At 43.3% G+C, this 23,977-nt stretch overlaps 1 protein-coding gene across 1 annotated transcript in view; it reads right to left on the bottom strand.

Annotated features, from left to right (window-relative positions):
• Positions 1 to 9,400: 9,400 nt before the first annotated feature.
• The window catches only part of METRN (meteorin, glial cell differentiation regulator), a 57,826-nt gene continuing 43,249 nt past the window's right edge, over positions 9,401 to 23,977 (bottom strand). Inside the window, exons 3-4 of the mRNA XM_030213144.1 lie at positions 18,739 to 18,798; positions 9,401 to 12,164 (exon numbers count right to left, since the gene is read on the bottom strand). Coding sequence (XP_030069004.1) covers positions 11,848 to 12,164; positions 18,739 to 18,798 — 377 coding nt within the window. The 3' untranslated portion in view covers positions 9,401 to 11,847. The remainder of the gene's footprint in view (positions 12,165 to 18,738; positions 18,799 to 23,977) is intronic.

Below are 23,977 nucleotides of genomic sequence, written 5' to 3'. Positions count from 1 at the left end.
GGGGTTGGCAATAGCAGGGGGGTCGGCGGCGCCAGGGGGGGGCTAAAATGTGCCCCTCGCCTCAGGCTCTGGCCCCCCCTCACCTCGGGCTCTGGCCCCCCCCTCCCGCCGAAGTCTGGCTACGCCCCTGTTTGCACCAACTGAAAAGAGATGCAAAAGTATGTGCCTATATTGGATGCATTTCCCCGTTATTCAATAACAACACGCGTTGTTAGGAAAGCTCCCATTACACCTATAACCCTCCCTTTTCTGCTCTTTTTCAGATTATGCATAAATTTTAGGCATGGATCCTGCACCTGAATTTACACACGTAAATGCCAATTAAATCTAATTAGTACCCATGATTGCTTGTTGGAAAGCCAATTATTGGTGCTAATTAGCTTGTTACCCAATTAAATCATGCATGCAGATTGGGCGTCTGCAATTTTTGGTGACTTTTGTAGAATTAGGGGGATAGCACACATCTGCAAGGGGGTGTGATTGTGGGAGGATCATGGGCGTGTCACTATGCAATATTGCAAGGTGTACCTGTTATGCCTGCCACCGACATTGCATTAAGCGACTGTGGGTTTCATTTTGAAAGCACTTACTTACAAAGTTCCACAGGTTACTACGTAACTTTGTAAGTCTAAGTGCTTTGAAAATACACCTCGTCCATCTACCATTAGGCATACCAAAGTGGATTTAAGCTACTATTCTATAATGGCTTAGGTGCACCCCAAAGTCATTACTGAATTGGCACTCGCATGTCCCTTTGTGGTGCCTAAAATTAGGTGCCACCTTAAAAAATTGCCACCATTTTTTTATCAGTAATTATTTTTGTTGATTATTAGTGATACTTTATCAGTTGTATAATTTATGTTTTTAAATATATTTTCTGTGCCTCTAGGTTAAGCACTTTGCCATATGTTTTGACTTGTGTAGTCTCAGGTGTGTAAAATATTTTAGCCTGAATTGCATTGCTTTTGCCTAGTTTTATTGGTTTTCTGATGTATTTTCCTTCGAGATTCACTCACAGACTTTGTGCAAGTGGCCCTAGGCATGCTGAAATTTGGTCAACTCAAGCTTAAGGTGTAGGGTGCTTGTGTTTAAACTTTGCTTCTAATCTAGTCAATACATTCTTGTGATTTTTATCTGCTGTGTTATCGTTTCCTTCGCTGCTGTGGCTGAACTGGGATGTGTTGCAGTTGCTGCGCTCAGTTCTGTGTCCTTATTCTATTTAGAGGCATTTTCAAGTCCTTTTTCTGCTAGTTATGCATCTCTAAATACCCCCTTAGTGCAGATCAGTTTCTCCCCACCCCCACTTCCCTCATTTTTGGGCCCTTTTACCAAAGGGCATTAAGCCCTTATTGCGTGGTTACCACACACAAACAAGCTACCACAGAAACATGTTAAAGCATGTCTATGCTCGTGAACCCATGGGAGGGGACATCATGCTCACAGAGTGGGTGTGGAAACATCAACCAGCTAGTGTGTCATACTTAACATGCACTAACTGACTAACACTGAATTAATGCAGGAGCACTTAGCACCTCCCAAATAGGAAGCGGTAAATCAAATGCTCCCATTTTAACTCTAGGCTGATGCTGGTACTGAGTGATAATGACATTAGTGCACAACCTGCAATTAAATATATTTTAAAAATCTCCCCCCCCCCCCCCCCCAAAGTACTGCATTAAATGTGGGCTTAGGAGGTCTTTTACTAAGCTGTGCTAGAAATCAGCTGGTGGTAAGTGCCGAGATGCCCATTATATTCCTATGGGTGTCTTGGCATTTACCGCCAGCTGATTTCTACCACAGCTTCGTATAAGACCCTTTCAGTGGATGGTAAAATCCTTTGTTACCACATTAAGCACAGATTCTAGTGCACTTTAGTAAAAGGGCCACTATGGATTTCCACCCCTCCAAAACCCGATTCTACACTTTTCCATATTGAGGAGGTAGTAACTGCCAAGCATTCACTTAATCCTTGAGCTTCCCTCACTCACTCACCATTTTGTCTATAGCCTCAATGTCAGTTGCAAAATGGGAAAAAAAACTTTCCCTTCTAACCCCTACACAATATTGCTCACAAAATTAACCAAACAGACCAGACACCAGCGCAAATCCTCCAGTCACTTCACTGATCATTTTTCTTTCCCAGTAAAGGATTTCATTTACCATTGCCCTCTGTTGCCTAACACTCAATTTCTAAATTCAGGTGACGACCCCAAGGCCCATTCCTCCTGTACTAAACAATAATCAAAGCCTTTGCTGAAATCAAGTAAACACATCCAAACACAGGCCTCAGATTTAATTCTTTAGTCACCTGAGCAAAGAAATAAATCCTAATTGACATGCTCTCCCATGTTATCGCAGACCATACAATTTGTCAAGCTATAGATACATTACTCTCTCTTTCTACTGTAGAGTCTCTATTAAATTTTCACACCACCAAGGTTAAAACTAACCAGACTGTATTCTCCATCCTTCTCTGAACCACTCCAATGTCCCATTTAACAGATCCATCAGTGGATCTGCCAGAGCCTCTCTGAGCTCTTAACATCTTAGCATACACCCTATAGGACCCAGAGCTTTATCCAGAGGCATTGCCAGGTACTCAAAAGATTTGCATCTAGGGCCTATAGGGCCCCTGCCCCACTCAGAGTTTCATAAATAAAACAAGCAGTCACTGTCAACCCTCCTCCTGCAAGGACCATCCATGGAGATGAGACTGGAGCAGACACAGCACAGCAGAAATGAGTTCCACCAGACAGAAGATAGGGGGAGTCTGTACAGGAGTGGGAAGGGCTATTTGGGATGGGGGCAGGAGCAGGGAGCAGAGCAACTCTTCTCTGTTTTGTTGTGTCCAGCTTCACCCCATCACCTCCTGTTTTTTAGTGCTGCCGGTTGCAATGAGACAGGAGGGGAGGTGCTGGAGTCAAGCAGCTGTTCTTTGCTGCAAACTCAGGACACAACTCCCTTGTGCTCATGCCTAATGAAATTCCCTGGATTTACCCTGTCTCCTAATGGACCTATATCGCATTGCCTTATGCACCCTACCATCAAATCAGAAGTCCTCTATTCTGCTTTGGTGAATTCCCGTTTTCCTCAATACTCTCCAGACAGTTCTCTACATCTCTCACTTTCCCACTTGCACTTCTTCCTTCCACTGACATACCTGAAAAGTCTTCTCACCTCCACAATCATTTCTTCCACGTTTCCCTGGTCTCTCTCAATGACCTTCTCTGCTTCTTTCAGCTTTACTGGATACTCTGAGTCGAGGACTAGCCTAATGGTTAGTGCAGCAGCCTGAGAACCAGTAAAAGCTGGTTCAAATACCACTGCAGCTCCTTATGATCTTGGGCAAGTCACTGAACCCTCCACGCAAGTCATTAGGGGATAATTCTCTACAGGGCACCTAAAATTAAGCGCTGCACACTAAGTGCAAATTCTATAATGGGAATTATGCACATACTGGTCATTATAGAAGAGAGCGTAAGTTCATCGTTGTGTAACTTTTAGGCACAAGCACCTATTCTAGCTCAAAGGCTGGTGGAAATGCTCGTGCCTAACTACTATCAGGTTAGATGTGTAACTGAGAGTATTCCATAACCTGTATGCGTAATTACTAGGCACATCCCTGACCCACCCATGTCCTTCCTAAGTACATGCCCCCTTGCAGTTGCACACTAAGGACTTTGCACACTGTGGGGCCCTTTTACTAAGGTGCGCCTATAAATGGCCTCTGCTGATGTAGGCACGTGTTTTGGATGCGCGCTGGTCCATTTCTTGAGCACACCTGGAAATAAGGGATTTTTTTTAATGTGTCAGAAAATGGACGTGAGGCAAAATGAAAACCAGCGCACATCCATTTTCAGCCTGAGACCTTACTGCCACCCATTGACTTCGCAGTAAGGTCTCACACACTAACTGGGTGGTAAGCATCCAGCGTGCATCAATTGCCGAGTACCGCCGGGTAAATGCCACGCGGTAAAAGAGAGAAAATATTTTCTACCACGTCTTTTGGGCATGCACCAAAAATGGAATTACCGCTCAGGGCATGCGGTAACCAGGCCAATTTGACGTGTTTTGGACGCGCATAGGCGCCTAAGCACCTTTCTAAAAGGGCCCCACAATTTACTTAATCCTAAGGGTAGTTATGCACATAACTGCTAATTAGTACCAATCAATACCAACTAGAGCTAAAAATAGGTAGTTAATGCCAATTTGCAGCTCATTATCATATTAGTTATGTGCATAACTGACACTATTCTGTAACTTGCACATGCAGCTTTGCGCACTAAGCATAAAAATATGTGTGCAATTTTATAGAATTAGGGGGCTAACCCTCCGTTGTTTCAGGCGCAAACAAAGACCAATTTGCAAAGGATTGACACTTCTAACTGAGTTAAGCGTCTGCATGATCCTCTGAGCATTTACTCGGGCTCAAAATTTCACAAAACTCCTAAATTTAAGAGCACAAAAGGTATGTGTAGCAACAGGGGCAGATTTAGGGCAGGGGGAAAAGTTAGGAGCTTAGCACTGATTTTCAACACTAGGCTCATAAACCTAGATAAATGAATGGCAATCCTAAACTTATAAAACATAATTACGACAAACTTACAGCTGAAAACGTAGGGGGTAATATTCAGCTGGTGATGGTCAATATTTTTTTTTAACACTCACTGCTGCTGCCAAAATCTTGCCCAGATATTCAATGTCGGACTACGTCCAGATACCCACGTTATTTGGGTATGTGCAGCTGGCCGGTATTTAACCAGATTAAGAGCCGATTTCAACCCTTAACCAGATAACTTAAACCAAAGAGTTCTATGTGGTCCTTTTTGCCTAGTTAACTTACCCAGTTAAGGCTAGATTCCATATATGGCAGTTTAAAATCAACGCCAAAAAAAAAAATACGCCTAGGCATATTCTATAAACTATGTCTAAAGTTAGATATGGTTTACACAATACACCTAGGGCTTGTCTGTGCAACTAAATATAGTCACAGGAATTTACACCAAGTAAAACTTGATGTAAATGTGCTGACTAAGTTAGGCGTGGAGCACGTGTATTCTATAACAGCACGCATAATTTTTAGTAACATCCACGATCCGCCCATTCCCATCCACCCATGGCCACATCCCCTTTTTGGCAGCATGCATTAGAATTTACACGCATCCCTTTATATAATACACTTAACAAGCTGTGCATGTAAGTTCTAATTAAAGCCAATTAGTGTCAATAATTGCTTGTTAATTGGCAATTATCAGCACTGATTGGCTTAAGATAGTTAAGTTGCGTGCACAATACAAAATACGACCTGAATTGTGCACACAATACAGAATATGACCTGCATTGTGCGTGCAGTTCAAGTCACACCATATAGAAACTGGGGGGTTAAGGGCTAAATATTGGCATTTATCTGGTTAAGTGCTGACTCTGTCCTCGGACCTCCTACACAATAGCCGGTTTTAGTTTTATTGGCTAGAGAAGATATTCAGCAGCACTATCCAGGTAAGAGCTGCTGAATATTCCCTCAGGGTCTGGTCACCATGCGTTAACCGGACAAGAGCCTCTCTTAACCAGTTAACTCACTTTGAATATCGAACCTTTAGACTCCTAGGTTTGGCTGAAAATAGGATCCTAAATTTAGGAGCTCAGTTTTTAAAAAAATATCAGGCTTTTTGATTGTAAGCTTTTGGGTACAGGAAAATGCCTACTATATTTGAATGTAACTGACCCTCAGCTACAACTGAAAAAATGCATGAGCAAAATCCTGCCCCATTCCTTCTCTGTATCCCCTTTCACTAGACACCTTGTACTTACTCTTACTTTTTGGCCATGGGGTTCATTTTCAAAGCACTTAGACTTACAAAGTTCAATAGATCAGGTAACTTTGTAAATCTAACTGCTTTGAAAATATACCTTTATCTTTTTGAGAAATCATCTTTCTTTTCTTTCATTCTTACTTTAAATTTCCATTCCTAACATGAAGATTAATTGCTCTTACTAACCCTCTATTTCAGCCAACTGATCTATGTTACAAAACCTCCCCACCTTACAAACACTTCTGTACAACACACATCTACCAAATTTGGAACTCCTGAAGTCCAGGGCTCTGCTCCTCTCAATTTTGGGTCTAGCATTAAACCAGTGGCGTTGCCAGGACTGATTTTTGGGTGATGCCAAAGGTCATCATGGGTGGGGCACAAGGCAAGCCACATGTTGACAGCACTTCCTGTTCTCCTCTCATTGGCCTGTGCTGCTCCTGTTGACTAGGTGAGCCTGACTCCAAATTGGCAGGGCAATGACCCATCCATGCCACACCATCTAATGATCATTAGGGCTCAGGTAACCACCTTGCTACCAGAGGTCAGGCTCAGTGAACCACAGAGGCAACCAATTTGAGCAGGGTGGGCAACACCAATTCTTGTGGGCCACAAATCATCTAGTTTCCTGGAAAGTGCTAATGAATATGCAGAAGACACATTTGAATACATATCTACTTTATGCATATTAGATAGGGATATCCTGAAAACCAGGCAGGTTTATGGCATTCCTCAACTAGAGCTGCCCACCTCTGTGTTTGAGCCTGGGGAGGATAGAAGACACCATTACTAGAAGAATGTATACCAGCCAGCTGATGGACTGTCTGTCACCATTCACCCAGGTCAACCCAAAGAGGCTGATTTAGTCCTGGTTTTCTGCACTTAATGCGCACAGAGATAATCCTTTTCTTGGGAAAATCAAAGCAACAACTTTGTGTATATCAAGGTGGAATCAGGACTAAATGAACTTCTTAAAGTTAACCATTCTTTCTGGGCTGAGAGTTCAAGTGATGGAAGAGACAGGTAGAAATGCCTTGTTTTTCATTTTTACACAGGCCTCCCTAGTTTCTAGTCCCATCTTGCATCATTCTAGATAAGAACCACAGCCAGTGAGGAGTTAGAAATATGTTTTTATATAAAACCATTTCACAATGCAAAAGACAACTTATTTGGTCACAAAAAAAAAGATGTCCTAAACTTACTAAGCATATTTATAAATCTTCATCCTTACATTGTAAACATAGATATGTACAAAATATATATATAAATCTATATACATACAGACAAACAGAATTTAAAACCACACTAGAATATTCATTCTGACCCAGAGGCCTGGCAGTGTCCTAGCTATAGAGATTCAGAAAACACCACCATATACATACATTAAAGTTTGGCTGGAAAAAAAAAAGGAAAGTAAATTTGGTATCGCATTATAGTGCATAAACAAGCTTTAGTTTTACTCCCAAAAGAAAAAAAAAATACTGTAGGTGCCCTGGTAGGGTAACTAAGTAGATCCAGTGCTGGTTTTGCCCCACTGTAGGCATGGAACAATAGCTCCGATTTTGAGCAGAACTGCAAGTTCATACATATGAGGACAGAAGTTGAACCCAAACTGGATCAGCTTGTCCTACAAAATAACCCAATATTCCCCCCCACCCCCCGGGATCCCTTCTCTCCTTCCTCCCAAGGCCAAATGATAACACTAATGATGTGAGTTTTTATTCCATAAGCACCTAAGCACAATTCAGGTTAGAGCAGCATTAAGGCATAGGCAAACGAAATATGCCTAGGGCCCAAATGTTTGCGAGGAGCCCTCTCAGATGTGCTAATTCAGGATTATCCAATTTCAGTCCTCAAGGGGCCAACAAGCCAGGTCTTCAGCATATAATCTGACCTATTTGCAGCCTTCAAGGACTGAAGCTTGAGAAGCCTGTGCTAATTCAGTGGCTCCAAAGATGGCTTTTGCCCTGGTATGCCAGTAGCTGGCAGAACAGTGTGTGTGTGTGTGTGGGGGGGGGGGGGGGGGGGGGGGGGGGGGAGCAGTACCAGGACAAGTACTATCTGGACAGAATTTTCAGTCTTCTCACTCCCTGCACATTGCCCTCCATTTGGCAGGAGCAATCAGCAAACAGCGCTTCTTACCTGGTGCTTCCCATCAGCACGCTTGAGGCCTTGAGCCCACCAAAGGGTTAATCCTGCTTTGGCTCAGGCCAAACCACCTCAGAAGCTTCTCATGAGCTTGAACAAACTCACATCTCAAATATTTCACTAACAATCTCACGTAACTAGCAGCAGCTTACTATTTCCTGTGTTACTTAGCATAATTTGATCTAGATATACTGTAATGATCAAAGAGCTTGTGTTTCAAGATTTGAGATTGGATGTTAAGTGATCAAGGTCCTATGGTCAGTGACAGCTATAAGAATACAGTTATAGTCCCATGTTCTAATTCTTATATTACACTGATACATAGTCATTTGTTGGGAAATGACACTTATGATCTCTACACCCACTTTGACAACAGAGAAGTTGTTTCCTGTGTCGAAGTTATACAAGATAAATGCTCAAACTTTAAAGATTAGTCCTGGGAGTGTTGCACTTGGTGCTATGACGGACTGCCTTCATATTTGGATTTAAACTGCTGTAGATTTTTTTAAAATTTAAAATCACTAAAGGGGCCCTTTTACCAAGCAGCGGTAAAAAGTGACCCGTGGTAGTGTTACCATGTGGAATTGCCATGTGCCAAGGCCACTTTTTATCGTGGCGGGGAAAAGGCTTCTTTTTTGTTTTGGTGTCATTAATGGTGTGCCAATATCAAAATTAGTGTGTGGCCATTTACTGCCCTGAACCCTTACCACCACCTATTTAGAAGGTAGTAAGGGCTCAGGCGCTAACCCGGTGGTAATCGGGCAGCATGCGACAGTGTGCCCACACTGCCCTATTACCACTGGAAATGCCTATTCCCTGTCCCCCGCACTAGAAAATAATTTTTCTAGCATAGGAAACGGAGTGCAGCAAACTTAAAACTACCGCTGGCCTGGGTGTGCCTGGTGATAGCGCTATTTTGCTGTGCTACCCATGTGGTAGCTCTACCGCCACTTGGTAAAAGGGCCCATTAGCATGGTGAAATACTTTGTTACAGATAATAAACCACGGTGAATAAAACTGATATTAGCAGCTTAGGTCTTGATTCTGTGACACTCAGACTCGAAGCCTTGCAGAATACAGCTGAAGTAGCTGCCAAACTAGGCCAAGTTTGACTTTCAGTGCTGAAGGTAAACTCTCTCCAGATAGCTAGCTTTCTATACAGCTCAGGAATGTTGCAGAACTAAGGGACATATCTCATCATTGCTGCTTCACAGCAGTGGCATAGTCAAAGGTGGGCCACTTAGGCCCACCCAACAGTAGCACACGTTTAGTGGTAGCTGGTGGGGATCCCAAGCTCCACCAGTTGAATACTTCCCCCTGATGGTAATGAAAAACACTACTCTCCATGATACTGGCACCTGCGCATGCCTGCCAAGGTGGAAAGAAGCATTTTCCTGCCAGCTGAGATATCTTTTTTGGTGGTGGTGGTGGTGGGGGAACATTTAATGCCCACCCACTTCTTACCTAGGCCCACCCAAAATCTGTTGTCTGGCTTCGCTCCTGCTTCACAGTCTCACCGTGAGAAAAATCACTTTAACTGTACCTTCACTTAAGTGTCCCTAACCTTTTTCTGTCTTTTTAATATTAGCTTTGCTACCCAAGCTAAACATGACCACTACAAAGGAGTCTGGGATATTGTGAATAAGTCCCTGCATAAACCTATATCCAATTCCTATCAACCTACTCAGTGAAATCCCTCCCTCGCCTCAAACACCCTTGCATGGGCACCAGTAATCATCTCTAATGTTTCTGCAATCACAAAGCAGGAAAAACAGACACTAATTCAGGAGCTTTTCCTAAGTGAAGTCCTGAGAACCAGCAGCAGTCAGAAAAGGAATACCAAAGAAATACAGGATGACACAGACTCGGACAAAACGATAGCCCAGTTCATTGTGTTTTCTCTCTTACTTCCTTCCAATATGTGCTGCCCCTTTTTGAAATAGCTGCTTAGCGACTAAAAAGTGGCAGCAATTCAGCTAAATGATTAAAAATATTAAATATAATATATATATATTAAAAAAAAAACTTTATGTAAGATCATTTTAAATACATGGAAAATAGCACTGTAGGCTCAGCTGGTCTTGTCCCATCCTCCTAGCAGTAAAAAGCAGATTTCCTTAGTTAACCTGCTAAACCCCGAAGACCAGACTGACTCACCTCCCCCACCCCCAAACAACCTCTGGCAGGACAGACCACTACAGTTGTCAAAAGCATAGAGGGGTCATGGATTTTGATATACTGCCTTTCTGTGGTACGACCACATGAGATTAACTAGGGTCTATGGCATGCAGTGGGAAGTAGCTTGGACAAAGAAAATATGAGGCTAGTTTAAGCACTACAAGGCCAGACTACGGCCTGCCCTTACCAAACACTGGCATGACAGACTATAATAGCTGGACTGCTCTTGCCTAGCACTGGCAGAAAGTGCCTGTTGAAACTCTTATGGTGCAGGAGGGGGGCCAAGTAGCATGAAATACTGTGTTGAATGTTCGTCTGGACAGACTCAGGTTCCAACAACTTTCTGACAGGCCATGGACTCATTTCTTAAAGTCTCTGACCAAGATTACGAGTGATCCACTGCTGTCAGAGCTGCCTAGGCAGACCCTTTTCCTCTCCAAGCTACTCAAAGCATCTTATGAAAAAATAAAACAAAACACAAATAGAATACCAAAGGTCTGACAGATGCCCAAAAGAAAGGCAAAATCCCTTGAAATAATAAATCAGACTATGTAGGCGAGAGGTAATGGGTGTACACAACCATTCAACATTAATACTGAATAACCCCCACCCAGGACTGAACTTGTAAAGGCTTAATCTCACTTCATTTTTGTTCTACTGTGATCTACAATGGTCCCTCAAGCCCTCTCTTTCTAAATTGGGCCCACTAAAGAGGCTTTACACAAAGGGACTTTTCCCAACATTTGATAGAGATTGTGGAATGTAAACAAAGGGCTTTGTGTGACCCTGTATTCATGCCTGTCTCCCACCCACTTTTCGAAAAAAAAAAAAAAACCTTCTGCTAGCCCTCTGATTCCCCTCTTCCTCTACAAAAAAAAACACAGCAATTTTCATGAATCAGCACTGGGATTACAGGGAGGGGCAAAACTGGCTCAGTTCCGAAACTGAATGTTCATCAGGAGAATGCAAATATGAGTGCAGTGATAATAGGCAGGAGAGGACAGAGCAGATCTATGTTCCAAGATCAGGCCCCAAGAGTTAGTCACCTTTGCTGACCTGAATCTGGTTTGTCCAGTCTCTCCCAGAAGAGCATTGTTTTCATCTAAGAATGATGGAGTGGATCGCTAATCTTGTGCATTTAATCTAGTTCTATCACTTCTTGTTTCTCAGCTCATGTGACTGTCTTCTGCCCAGCACTTGTAAAATCCAAGTCCCAGCCGATGGTATGCCATGCAGGAATCCTGAAGGCCTTTGGCAACAAATCTTCAGACATTCAGCTGTGTGGGCCCATCATTTGGCAACCAGTTGCTCTGGTTCTATATACATTGATTAGCCCAAGCCTCTAGCCAACCCTCTGAGCATGCATGCTTCACTGTTCTGTACCCTAGGAATACTGGATAAATTCACACCTATTTACTAAATCTGTACCCAGCCTCCTAGGCCGCAGGGTCCACTGCCTTCAGCATGCAGATAATTCCCCAGTGCAACAGAAAAGATGGTACACCTTGCTCCAGTAGCAAGTATGTTTGAGCAATAACAAAAGGACCAGGAAGCTGACCAATCTGTGGCAGAAAACACTGCCCACTCACATTTGCCCTGTGTGAATAATGCTAACTGGAATGATGCACATCCATGACAAGCAATGGTATTGTCAACATTGGCAACAATTCCCACTAAGAAGATCAAGATGAGAAGAAAACAGTCCTCCTCAATCCAAAGCAACCTCACACGGGTTCTCATGAGCTTGCTGCGCTCTCTCATAGATATGCAGGAAGTCATTGTAGCGAGGGGCACAACCAAGCCACGCTTCGCCAAAGTGCACCCAGCCCATGAAGATGAAGCTGCCTGGCCCAGGTTTGACACCACAGCGCAACAATGTGCGGATGCTCCCTGACAACTTGACAGACCCATCCATGGGTTGGAACAAGGTGAACTTCTGACGGTGGATCTTGGTAGCACTGACACCAATGATGGATTCTTGCATCTCAGAGTCATTGGATACCACCTGGATGCTGCCATGCACGACTAGGAAAAATAAGAGGAAAGAGGAGAGTTAGAATGGTTTGAAAAAAACTAGATGTAAATAAAAGGGGCTAAATTAATGTATTCACCAGCAGAGATATCTGTGTACTTCTGTCATCTCTCTTTCGTGGCATGAATTAGGCTGTAAGTAGCAATTCATGTATTCTCAGTGCTTTTTTTGTGCCGGTACGCAACGGTACGGCGTACCGGCACCTTTTTCTCCTCCTCCCCTCCCCTCCCATTATTTCCAGCGATTCTCCGCCTCTTTCCTGCCCTCCCATCGACGTGCAGTGATTTTTCCGTCCCTCCCCTGCCCTCACCTCTCCCATTTCCAGCGATTCTTCGTCCCCCAGCCGTCCTCCTTCACTGCCTGCCAGCCAGCGTCGGAGTCAGAAGCGAACGGTGCAGGCAGCGATTGGCTGGCAGCGTCGTAGCTTCCCTCTGCAAGTCCCGCCTACAACTTCCTGTTTACGCATAGGCGGGACTTGCAGAGGGAAGCTACGACGCTGCCAGCCAATCGCTGCCTGCACCGTTCGCTTCTGACTCCGACGCTGGCTGGCAGGCAGTGAAGGAGGACGGCTGGGGGACGAAGAATCGCTGGAAATGGGAGAGGTGAGGGCAGGGGAGGGACGGAAAAATCACTGCACGTCGATGGGAGGGCAGGAAAGAGGCGGAGAATCGCTGGAAATAATGGGAGGGAAGGGCAGGGGAGAGAGAATTGCTGGACATGGGAAGGGAGGGAAGGGCAAGGGAGAGAGAATTGCTGGACATGGGAAGGGCAGGGGAGAGAGAATTGCTGGACATGGGAAGGGCAGGGGAGAGAGAATTGCTGGACATGGGATGGGAGGGAAGGGAAAGAGAGAGAATTGCTGGACATGGGATGGGAGGGAAGGGCAAGGGAGAGAGAATTGCTGGACATGGGAAGGGCAGGGGAGAGAGAATTGCTGGACATGGGAAGGGAGGGAAGGGCAAGGGAGAGAGAATTGCTGGACATGGGAAGGGCAGGGGAGAGAGAATTGCTGGACATGGGATGGGAGGGAAGGGAAAGAGAGAGAATTGCTGGACATGGGATGGGAGGGAAGGGCAAGGGAGAGAGAATTGCTGGACATGGGAAGGGCAGGGGAGAGAAAATTGCTGGACATGGGAAGGGCAGGGGAGAGAGAATTGCTGGATATGGGATGGGAGGGAAGGGCAAGGGAGAGAGAATTGCTGGACATGGGATGGGAGGGAAGGGCAGGGGAGAGAGAATTGCTGGACATGGGAAGGGCAGGGGAGAGAGAATTGCTGGACATGGGATGGGAGGGAAGGGCAAGGGAGAGAGGATTGCTGGACATGGGAAGGGCAGGGGAGAGACAATTGCTGGACATGGGATGGGAGGGAAGGGCAAGGGAGAGAGGATTGCTGGACATGGGAAGGGCAGGGGAGAGAGAATTGCTGGACATGGGATGGGAGGGAAGGGCAGGGGAGAGAGAATTGCTGGACATGGGATGGGCAGGGGAGAGAGAATTGCTGGACATGGGATGGGAGGGAAGGGCAGGGGAGAGAGAATTGCTGGACATGGGAAGGGCAGGGAAGAGAGAATTGCTGGACATGGAGGGGAGAGAGGTGAATCGCTGGATGGGGAGGGGAGGACAGGGAAGAGAGAATTGCTGGACATGGAGGGGAGAGAGGAGAATCGCTGGACAGGGAGGGGAGGACAGGGAAGTGAGAATTGCTGGACATGGATGAGAGGGGAGAGAGGAGAAATGCTAGAAATGGATGGAGAGGAGAGCAGGAGATAGAGGAGAATTGCTGGACATGGATGGATGGAGGAGTTGGCTAGGAGAGAGGAGAAATGCTGACTTGGATGGAGGGGAGGAGAGAGGAGAAGTGCTGGACATGAATGGAGGGGAGGAAAGAAAAAAGAAGATGCACATGGATGGAGATGAGGGAAAGGGAAGAGGAGAAAAACTGCACATGGATGGAGAAAATAGGCAAAAGCTGGATCCATGTTATACCTCCTCCAGTCAATTCCATGGAGGAGGACCCAGCTTTTACTTATGGATGCAGGGCAACAAAAGAAGAAGAAAGGAAGAAAGTAAAGAAATAAATGGAAAGGAAGCCCTGGAAATGGAGTTAAGAGAACAGATAGCAGCAGAATCAGAGCCTGGGACCAATATGGATAGAAAAACAAAGTCACCAGACAACAAAGGTAGAAAAAATCATTTTATTTTCATTTTAGTGTTTGGAATTTGTCTTATTTTGCACTGGGTATACTGGAGCTGTAACAGCTTACAGAAATTATTTATAATGAAAAAAAATCAAATTATTTTTTCTCCTATACTAGTATAATATTTTCAATGATGTCTGTTTATATGCGCCATGGCTGGTACAAGGGGTGTGACTAATGTGGGGGTGGCTATAATAGGGGCGGTGCCATGTGTGATGACCCCGCCCACAATGAGTACCGGCACCTTTTTTTCTACAAAAAAAGCACTGTGTATTCTAGACATATTAATTCCATCACCCTGTTTTTAAAGGGCTGTGCAGATATTTTCAGGTTCTTTATGTAACTTTCCTGCTTTAACATAGCAAAGAGACTGAACTATAGAATTAACAAGGAAGCACTGAATAATGCGTTAATGTAATATAGTGGAACCCAAGTATAATAATTTTCATGACCTAGGGGTCCATTTACAAAGCTGCGATTAAAAATTGTCCTTGGCATGCCCTTACATGGATTTTTCACACGGCCTAAGGCCATTTTTACTGCAGCCTTAACAAATACAAGTTTGTACTTATTTCATTATGGCCGTGTGCTAATATTGCCATCAGTGCATGACCATTTTTTTTTAAATTACTGCAGAAGCAATTACTGCCATCTAATTTTGTAGGCAGTAAGGGTTCCTGCAATATTCATGTGCTAATCACTACCTGAATAGCACTGGAATGCCCACTTTTCACCCCTGACAGTCCCTCAAAAAAAAATATTTAGTGTGCAGTTAGCGCACACACCTGGCAAAAATAATGTGCAACGCTTTAGCACATCCAGTGTTCGGCCATTTCAGCTGTATTTAGGGGTCCTTTTACTAAGCCACGTAAGCATGCTACGCATGCCCAATGCACGCCAAAATGGAGTTGCCGCCTGACTACCACGTAGCTCTTGCGGTAATTTCATTTGTGGTGCGTGTCCGCTACACACGTCTGAAAAATATCTTTTTATTTTCTGGCGCGCGTAATGGACACGCGCCAAGTGGTATTTGGCACACGTAGGTCATTACTGCCCGGTTACCGCATAAGTCTTTACTGCTAGGTCAACGGCTGGACGTAAGGTCTCAGCCCCAAAATGGACGTGTGACAATTTTCATTTTGCTGCACGTCCCATTTTTGGCAAAAAAAAAAAAAGGCCCTTTTTACAGGTGCGCTAAAAAATGGAACGTCGCGCACCCAAAACCCACAGATTAGTAAAAGGAAACCTTAGTGAACATTTATAGGAAGTTCAGTTTCTTTCCAACATGATTCAATGACTGAAACAGCTGTTACAGTGAAAAGTCACTGACAAGTAGAGTACAGTATATAAAACAGCTCACTAATTAATTTTTGCCTGTTTATACTATATGTAAATAAATGTAATAAGAATGTGCTTCACAACTATATTCACTCAAGAGAGCAAGACAAACTGGCTTGTTGCTTGCATACAATCTGTATATAGAGCAGACTGGGGATGTTTCTCGATTTGAACACAGCATTGCTAGGAAGATCTTTTTATAAACTTTCAGTTAATATAAAGGTTTTTGTTTTTTTTAACATTTACCAGTCAAGGATTCCTTTGTACATTAAACACACCGGGGGCACTAGGATGTTGGACACCCATCATACATCAACAGCTGGATGCAACAGATATCAAATTCTCAGGACCTCAGTACAAACACTAACTTGCCCCTTTGCACTGTTAAAGGCTTTCTGTCAGATCTGTTGTACTGTTCTCACTCTAGAAAACAGTCACTTGTTAACTCTGTCCTGCAGACATCTCTATCCAAAGCACTAATAAAGTATTCTTTTCTTTCCCTGGACATCGCATCATGTCCCAGCACTGAAGGCAAGAGCCAGAGATTCATCCCAATCTCCAGTCCCAAAAGCAGCTGCAAGCTCTTTCCTCCATGGTATTTTGGTCTTCAGCCTGGGCCTTCACACAGTGCTCTTCAACGAGGGAAGTCAAGGACCAGGAGATTTAGCTGGTGCCAGGATTAATAAGGGCAGTGTTGGACTATGCCCCCTCCCCCACGGATAGAGAGTCATCAAAATCTATCTTGTGCAATTATTTCACTTTTGTTCCAGTCTGGAGCAAAATTTATAGGGGGCTCAGAGACCCCCACAAAAGATCAACCCCATTTCCTTATCAACTGCAGTACCAATATAAAAGTTTTCTTAAAATAATTCTAGAAAGAGCTTAAGATACATAACTGTTAGACTTTCCCTTTCATTTTCTTACTTTTAACTCCTGAGGTGACCAAGTTTAAATGGTCAAAAGCATCTTCTGTGTACTTCTACATAGCATTATGAATGGAAGTATATTAGGAAACTGCTGTGCACGTCCTTCCCAGATCACATTGATATTTTTATTTAGGAAAGAAAACAGCACAAATGACTGAGGAAAGAATTCCCAGGAAGCGGGTTGTGGGCATAATAAAAATATGTACACCCTTATTCCAAAATGGGGAAAAGTAAGGCATAGAAAGAAAAGGAATGGAAGGAGCCAAACCCACAAGACAGGACGTTACAAAATGGCTCAATTTATTAACAAAAGCAGTCTTCCAGGAACAATATCCAAAATGAACGTACATAAAGAATAATGCACAGTAGGTATAGTCAGTAGGTACAGTCAGTACTTCAAGATGAAAAAAACCAACACTGCAGTGTTTTGGCAAAAAATTGCCTTCATCAAGGGTCATAATATGAAGAGCTCTATATCACATGTACCTACCAAAACAGAACTATGGATAACTCACCGAGGGGTCCTTTTGCAAAGGCATGCTAGCGTTTTTAGTGCGTGGTAAAAATAAGTGTCCACTAAACACTAGAGATGCCCATATATTCCTATGGGCGTCTGGTGTTTAGCGCACGCTAAAAACACCAGTGCGCCTTTGTAAAAGACCCCTGAAAGCTGTAAGGACAAACCACTGGTCATGAACAGCATCTCTGATACCGATGGCACGACAGGTACATTCATACTAGGACCCTTGATGAAGGCAATTTTTTTCCGGAACACTGCAGTGTTGGGTTTCTCCATCTTGAAGTACTGACTGTACATACCGACTGTACCTATCGTATGCTATTTTTTTAATGTACATTCATTTTGGATATTGTTCATAGAAGACTACTTTTGTTAATAAATTGAGCCATTTTGTAACTTTCTGTCTTGTGGGTTTGGCTCCTCCCGTTCCTTTTCTTGGGATCGTTTTACGGGAAGACTGTTTCCCCTTTTTGTTTAAAAAATAAGGCATAACATGATAGAAAAAACCTAGGTAGAAGATCAAGAGCAAGCAACAAAGTCAAGAAACCGCTAAATAGCTTTTTACAGCTAGCACTGCCGCTGTAGAAACAGACTTCATTCTCCTTTCTTTGTGGAAGCTCAGCTGTAGGTTACTAGAACCCGACTGAAACTGGATCTGTGACTGAAATTCATTGCTCGGTTTCAGCAGAAACAAGTCAAAAACAAAACTGCACCCCCACCCCCTCACACACAGACACGACGGCCGGCAGCTTTCCCCTACTGAGCATGCACCCTTCCCTTCTTGGCAGTCCCCTCCTGGGCCTACCTTTTTGTTGGTGGGCAGTGGGCGCAGGAGTGTCCCTACTCACTCCTGCTCCTGTGCACACCTGGCTAAGAAAATGGCTTCCAGGACTTGTGAGACTGCCACTAGAGGTCCCAGCAGCCATCTTGAGAATAGAACCAGCATGGGCAAGTCCTGGAAGCCATTTTCTGAGCTGGGCATGTGTAGGAGCAGGAGGAAGTAGAGATGTTCCTGCTCCCACTACCTATCAACAAAAAAGATAGGTTCAAGAGGGGGCTGCCAGTGGGTTGAGGGTAAATGAGAGGGGGAAGAGAGTTTCTATTTCAGATGAAAATGCATTTTTGGCCAAAACCTAAACTTTCAGGCCATTTTCGGTGAATCCGAAAATGAAGTTTAGTCAGCCTCTATAGCAGCCTACAATGCAGTGCAGTAAGGCTTGTGAGCAAAATCAGTCCCAGCCCTCCCACCCCGAGCAATAAATTCTGAAAAGGCCTCCAGTGAAAAGATCAAAAAGCAGTTGTATAAGAACATAAGTGTTGTCAAACTGGGTCAGACCAAAGGTCCGTCAAACCCAATATCCCTGCTAAGGATACCTCCTGGCTGCCAGGCACAGAGCATCATTACCTGCTAGATTTCTCCTTCTCCAGCACAGTCTTTTTGTCTTCCTCCTTTGACTTCCTTCATCTGGGGATGAAGAGCATATGAAATCCCTGCCTATTTGCCTCTAACCCCTCTCTTTCCCTTGGTTACTAACACCCCTGCTGGTAGGGTACTTCATGCATTTACTACTCTGTTTTACTCACCAAAGTCACTCATGCAGACAGCCATCAGGATCTCTGTATCGTTGCAGGGCCGGCATGCTCCTACAGGGTAAACATGAAGCAACATGTCATCAATGACCTTCCTTGATGTCAGGGCTGTAAGTTAGTTAGTTACTTTAAATTGCTGGATGGTTTTCCTTTCTATGGTTCCATGCAGCTATCATTGTGAACTGGATTATTTAGCTGTGCTATTTTCACTCCCTTCCTGGCCCTAATGGCCAACTGTGACTGTTTGTTGTCTGTCTTGCATGTACAGATTAATTACTTTCATTTGTTTACCACCATGATGGCTTCTTGAATAGCAGTATATCAAGTTTTTCCAAATAAAAATAAATGAAATGCCTGGAATATCCAATGGTCCAAGGGCTCTGTGTGTAGAGCAGGATTTCTCAGTCCTTATGACACACCCAACTAGTCAGATTTTCAGAATACCCATGCATGAGATGTATTTGAATACAATGGTAATGCATGCAAGTGGGAGTGGAGGAGTGGCCTAGTGGTTAGGGTGGTGGACTTTGGTCCTGGGGAACTGAGGAACTGAGTTTGATTCCCACTTCAGGCACAGGCAGCTCCTTGTGACTCTGGGCAAGTCACTTAACCCTCCATTGCCCCATGTAAGCCACATTGAGCCTGCCATGAGTGGGAAAGCGCGGGGTACAAATGTAGATACTACTATCTCATACATATTATTTGTGATTATTCTGAAAACCTGACTGGCTGGGTGTGTCCCGAGGATGGATTGCGAGCCCCTTATGTAGATCAAAGTGTTCTCATATCTGACCAATATGATACTATTCAGCAAGCGCCAGTGTCCAGGAAACCCAGTCCAATACTACTAACTGAATGAAGACAGAGAGCTTTCCTTTCCAGACTAGTTTCTAAAATGTGTACCCAGCATGCTATTCTCCCTCCAGTTCCCAAATTGTCTTTCTGCCTGGGAACAAATTTACTATGACCACCTTCTCTGCTATACTTATGTGCTTGTGACATTCTAAAATTCAGGTGTAGATTCCCTCAGGACCCAACATGAGTAAAAGAGGGGACTGAGATAGTAGGTGGTGTCGAGTTTAATGGGGAAGAGCCTGGCAAGCCAAGAGGAAATAAAGCATCCCTAAGCTTCCACAGGATCTGCCATCTGAGGTGATAACTACATCTTGGAATATTTGTTGAATTTTAACCCATGAAGATGGTATGAGTTTGCTCTCCTGAAGAAAGATGCCTGAAAAAACATTTATTCTTTTCCTCGCTCATGGTTGGTGGTATACACCCACATCACAAGTCTCCACTCCCCCCCCCCCCCCCCCACCTCACCCCTGGGTTCCTTCACATTATGTAAATACAGTAAAGCCTCAAAAGACAACCATACTTTCTATATTTGAAATTCACCAAATCAATTGCTTTCAAAATTATCCATATTTAAAGGTGCCTGACTGTGGGGTCACTGGGGCAGGCATAGGAAGTCCTGGTCCAGTGAATATTCAGGATGACACTGGGAAGCCTGTACTGGGATTTAATCAAGACCCACAGCTTCCAGACCTTCCATGATAATGGGACCCCAGTATTCGGACACTGTTGCACTGGCTCAGCATAGATGCCCTACGAAACTGTCAGCAGTGCCACCTGCAGAGACCTTACAAACTAAGGTATTCCCAAAACCCACAAGCCAGTCCAAAAAGAATCCGTCTCAAGTTATCTTTAGGCAGCCTATCCTTAACCTAGCACATCCATGACAAAATATCTGTCCCTGCACTAATGGTTGATGCACTACAAATGTTTTGACTAGTCAGCTGGCAGGGAGAGAAGAGGGAAGGTGAGGCTGCATAGGTGAACATGAAAAATAAGCTTGCCTTTGATAGCTTCCCAGTCCTGCTCCCAGGAGAGGGGGGTGGGGGGGGGGGATCAAACAAGGCACCTCTCTGTGGATTGTACTTTGCATATTCCAGTGACAGGAGCATGATGCCCCTCAGCCCCATGAAAAAAGATACTTGAGAAGCATTAATTGTTTAAAGGAAGCTCACCCAGTGTTAACTTTCCTGGTTGGCAAAGGGTTAAAAAGCTGCATTTTAAGATCAACATTCAGCTAGAACCATAACTGACAATAAGTTTGTGATGCAAAATAAGTATCTACATTTAAAAGCCTTCAGGGATTAAACAGGAAAAGCAGGAGTTCCCCTAAATGAAGCAAATTTTAATGAGAAGTGATCTTGGAAAATTAAGAGTGGCTGAATGCTTGGCAGTTAAGTCAGATAATTCAGTGAAATCAATCTTTTAAGGTCTTATGCCCCCCAAAATCCATTTTGATGCAGGTCCTTCCTTGTTCTCCTCTTATTTATTTAGATTTTGCTCACACCTTTTTCAGTAGTAGCTCAAGGTGAGTTACATTCAGGTATGGTGGATATATGTATATCTGTGCTTGGCACCGATATAAATTTTGCTACTCATCTTGGTTTTTCTATGGTATATTATTGTGTTCAAGGTGGACTTTTCCTTGTTCTTTTATTTCAGGCATTGAGACAGGGGCATTTAACCAAATTTTATAAAGTCTGGTGTATCTATGAGACTTGGAGAGCCATGCCAAGCCAGGGCCCACAGTGTGTGTGTGTGTGGGGCAATACAATGGGTCACTGTTTTCTAAATGTTTGGTATTTAGGCCATACATGAGGTTGGAAATTTTGATGTTTAGCCACTACTACATTCCTGGGTTGAAGGGAGAAGGGTTGGTAGGTGATTGTTGACGTTATTCTGCTTATGGTGTTCTTTATGAAAATCTTCAAAATAAAACTTAGAAAAATTCTAAAAATAAAGAAAGAAATAAAATAAATTCAGTTTCAGCAACATGGGAAGCTCATTATGGAGTTCCGCACGATCCCCCTCTTTCACCTTTGCTGTTTAGTGTCTATATGAGTTCTCCAAGGGAAATGCAGTCTAATCTGGGTATTTGTATATTATCTTATGCTAATATTTTTATTTTAAGTCCTGCATATGTGAATTTTGAAGAAATAAACGGGTTTGCCCAGTATGTTATTCGATTGATAGATTGGACGTATAACAACTTTTTGAAGTTAAATAATAAAAAACCAAATTAGTTTGCTTATTATTGGAAGAAAGATTATGCTGCGCTCTGGGGAAGTGTTCAATACAGAAGAAAAGTCCACAGTTTTGGGTGTATTTCTTGATTCTAACTTATCTTTTGAGATAGAGATAAACAAACTACTAGTAAAGGAACCATACGTTTATATTTAACTTCCAACGTTTTCGGGTAGTAGTTCAGGCAATCATTTTACCTCAATTAGATTATTGCAATTCTTTGTATGGTGGGATTACAGCAAACCTGCGGGCTAGTCTGCTGCTGCTCCAAAACACATCCACTAGCTAATTTTTGGAGCTAAAAAATATGATCGGGCTACCCTACTTTCGGTGACAATTGCATTGGCTCCCTATTAAGGAGAGAGTTGATTTTGAATTGGTAACATTTGTATATAAAACTTTACATGATATGGGTGCAAGAAGGGTTGGTTCACTCATTTCCAACTGACCATATGAATTCCCGGTACCAATATTTGTTGAAATTTGGCTTTCCTTCAGTAAAATCTGTTCATTTAAAAATCGCTATTTGATAATTCTTTTGGAAATCAGGGAACTAAGCAGTGGAATAATTTTTCAGTGGATTTAAGACAAATTTCATCTCATTTTCATTTTCAATAAGTTTTTTAAAAACATTTTAATTGTTATTACGATGCAGTTCTATAGTGCAATCTGTTGTAAATGTCTATCTGGTTAGATGTCTATGATGTGTTACCTGCCTAGAATCTATTGATGAGATTAGCGCAGACTATAAATCAGAAGAATAGAATAGAATACAAATTTGGGATTCAGAAATCTAAAGGACTTATACATGATGGGTGTATCTGATAATCTCAATGTAACAAAATGAATATGAAAAGGTGGAGGCTGAAGGCAGAGGGACACCAGGCTGCACAGAAAGAAGCTGATAATACTCTTATGCAAGTTCTTGGTGAAGCCATTTAAAGAGGCTAGGTGGTATGGGGTACACACCGAACAATGGGAAATGAGACTAACACCTGGGTATACATACCCTACAGGAAAGGAGGGATAGGGGAGACATCTAAATTCTTTAACTCACCAAACAAACCCTTTCCAAATGAAAGAAGCTGTAGAATTAGGAGAAACTGCACACAGGCAGACTGAGGGGTAACTCAGAAATACCTTTTGTACCTGAATGTACACCTCTTCCAGGGCTTTGAAGTGGTACTTGGAAGTACCGAGTACCGAGTACCGGCACCTTGTCCATTGTCTGCTAAAATTGGACCCCAAGTTTTAATGAAAGAGCTCAGGTTCTACACACCAATTGTGCCTTGTCATAGATTCTGTGACTGGTTGCAGGGGGCCTGGCTATTGTGGGATGAGTCCCCCAGTGATCACCTCACCCCTCAAGGGTGGCCTAGCATTTGAGTATCGGCACCTTTTTTGCTAGAAAAAACACACTGACTGCTTCAACAGCTTTCAGGCAGTATAGGTAAATAAATCCTAATATATAGGAAATTAAAAATAATACTACAGTTTTTTTTCATGGAAAAGTTGATGGATGCCTGGAATGCCTTCCTAGAGGAAAGGTGAAGACAAAAGCGGTGATACAATTTAAAAAAGGCCTTGGATAAATACAGAAGACCCTTTAATGGTCTTTATCTGCAATCACCTACTATTGCTACTATGCTAAGTGTCACCATTAAAGGCCAGAAATGAGGGTCTGCTACATTACAGTCTGTGGATGGTTTGGAATAAGGGTTGAACTGTTTAGGTTGTTGTAGGTTCCAATGAGACAGAAATGTAAAGTTTTCTTGTTTTCCTTTGACTGGAGCAGCAACTGTGATTCTCAAACTGGACACAGAATATATTGGGATTTTGATTAAAAAAACAATACAGCCAGTAGGGCCCCCACCCCGGTGGGACAGCACTTCACAGAACCAGGACACTGTACCAGTGATTTCACAGTGAGAATACTGAAAGGTAACTTTAAAACCATAAAAGAACGTAAGACCTTTGAAGTCAGAATGATTGAATATTTTGACACCCAACAGACAGGACTTAATAAGGATCTGGGTTTTCTAGCCCATTATAAACCATAAAGTTGTATTTCTCTGTTTATTTCTCTGTTTATCACCCTCCTCTCACCTTCCCACACCATCCTGTTAGAATATCA

The sequence above is a fragment of the Microcaecilia unicolor genome, chromosome 8 (assembly GCF_901765095.1).
Source record: "Microcaecilia unicolor chromosome 8, aMicUni1.1, whole genome shotgun sequence".
Taxonomy (NCBI): Eukaryota; Metazoa; Chordata; class Amphibia; order Gymnophiona; family Siphonopidae; genus Microcaecilia; species Microcaecilia unicolor.
Note: the sequence above shows the minus strand (reverse complement) of the source record. Positions and strands in the feature narration are given on the sequence as shown.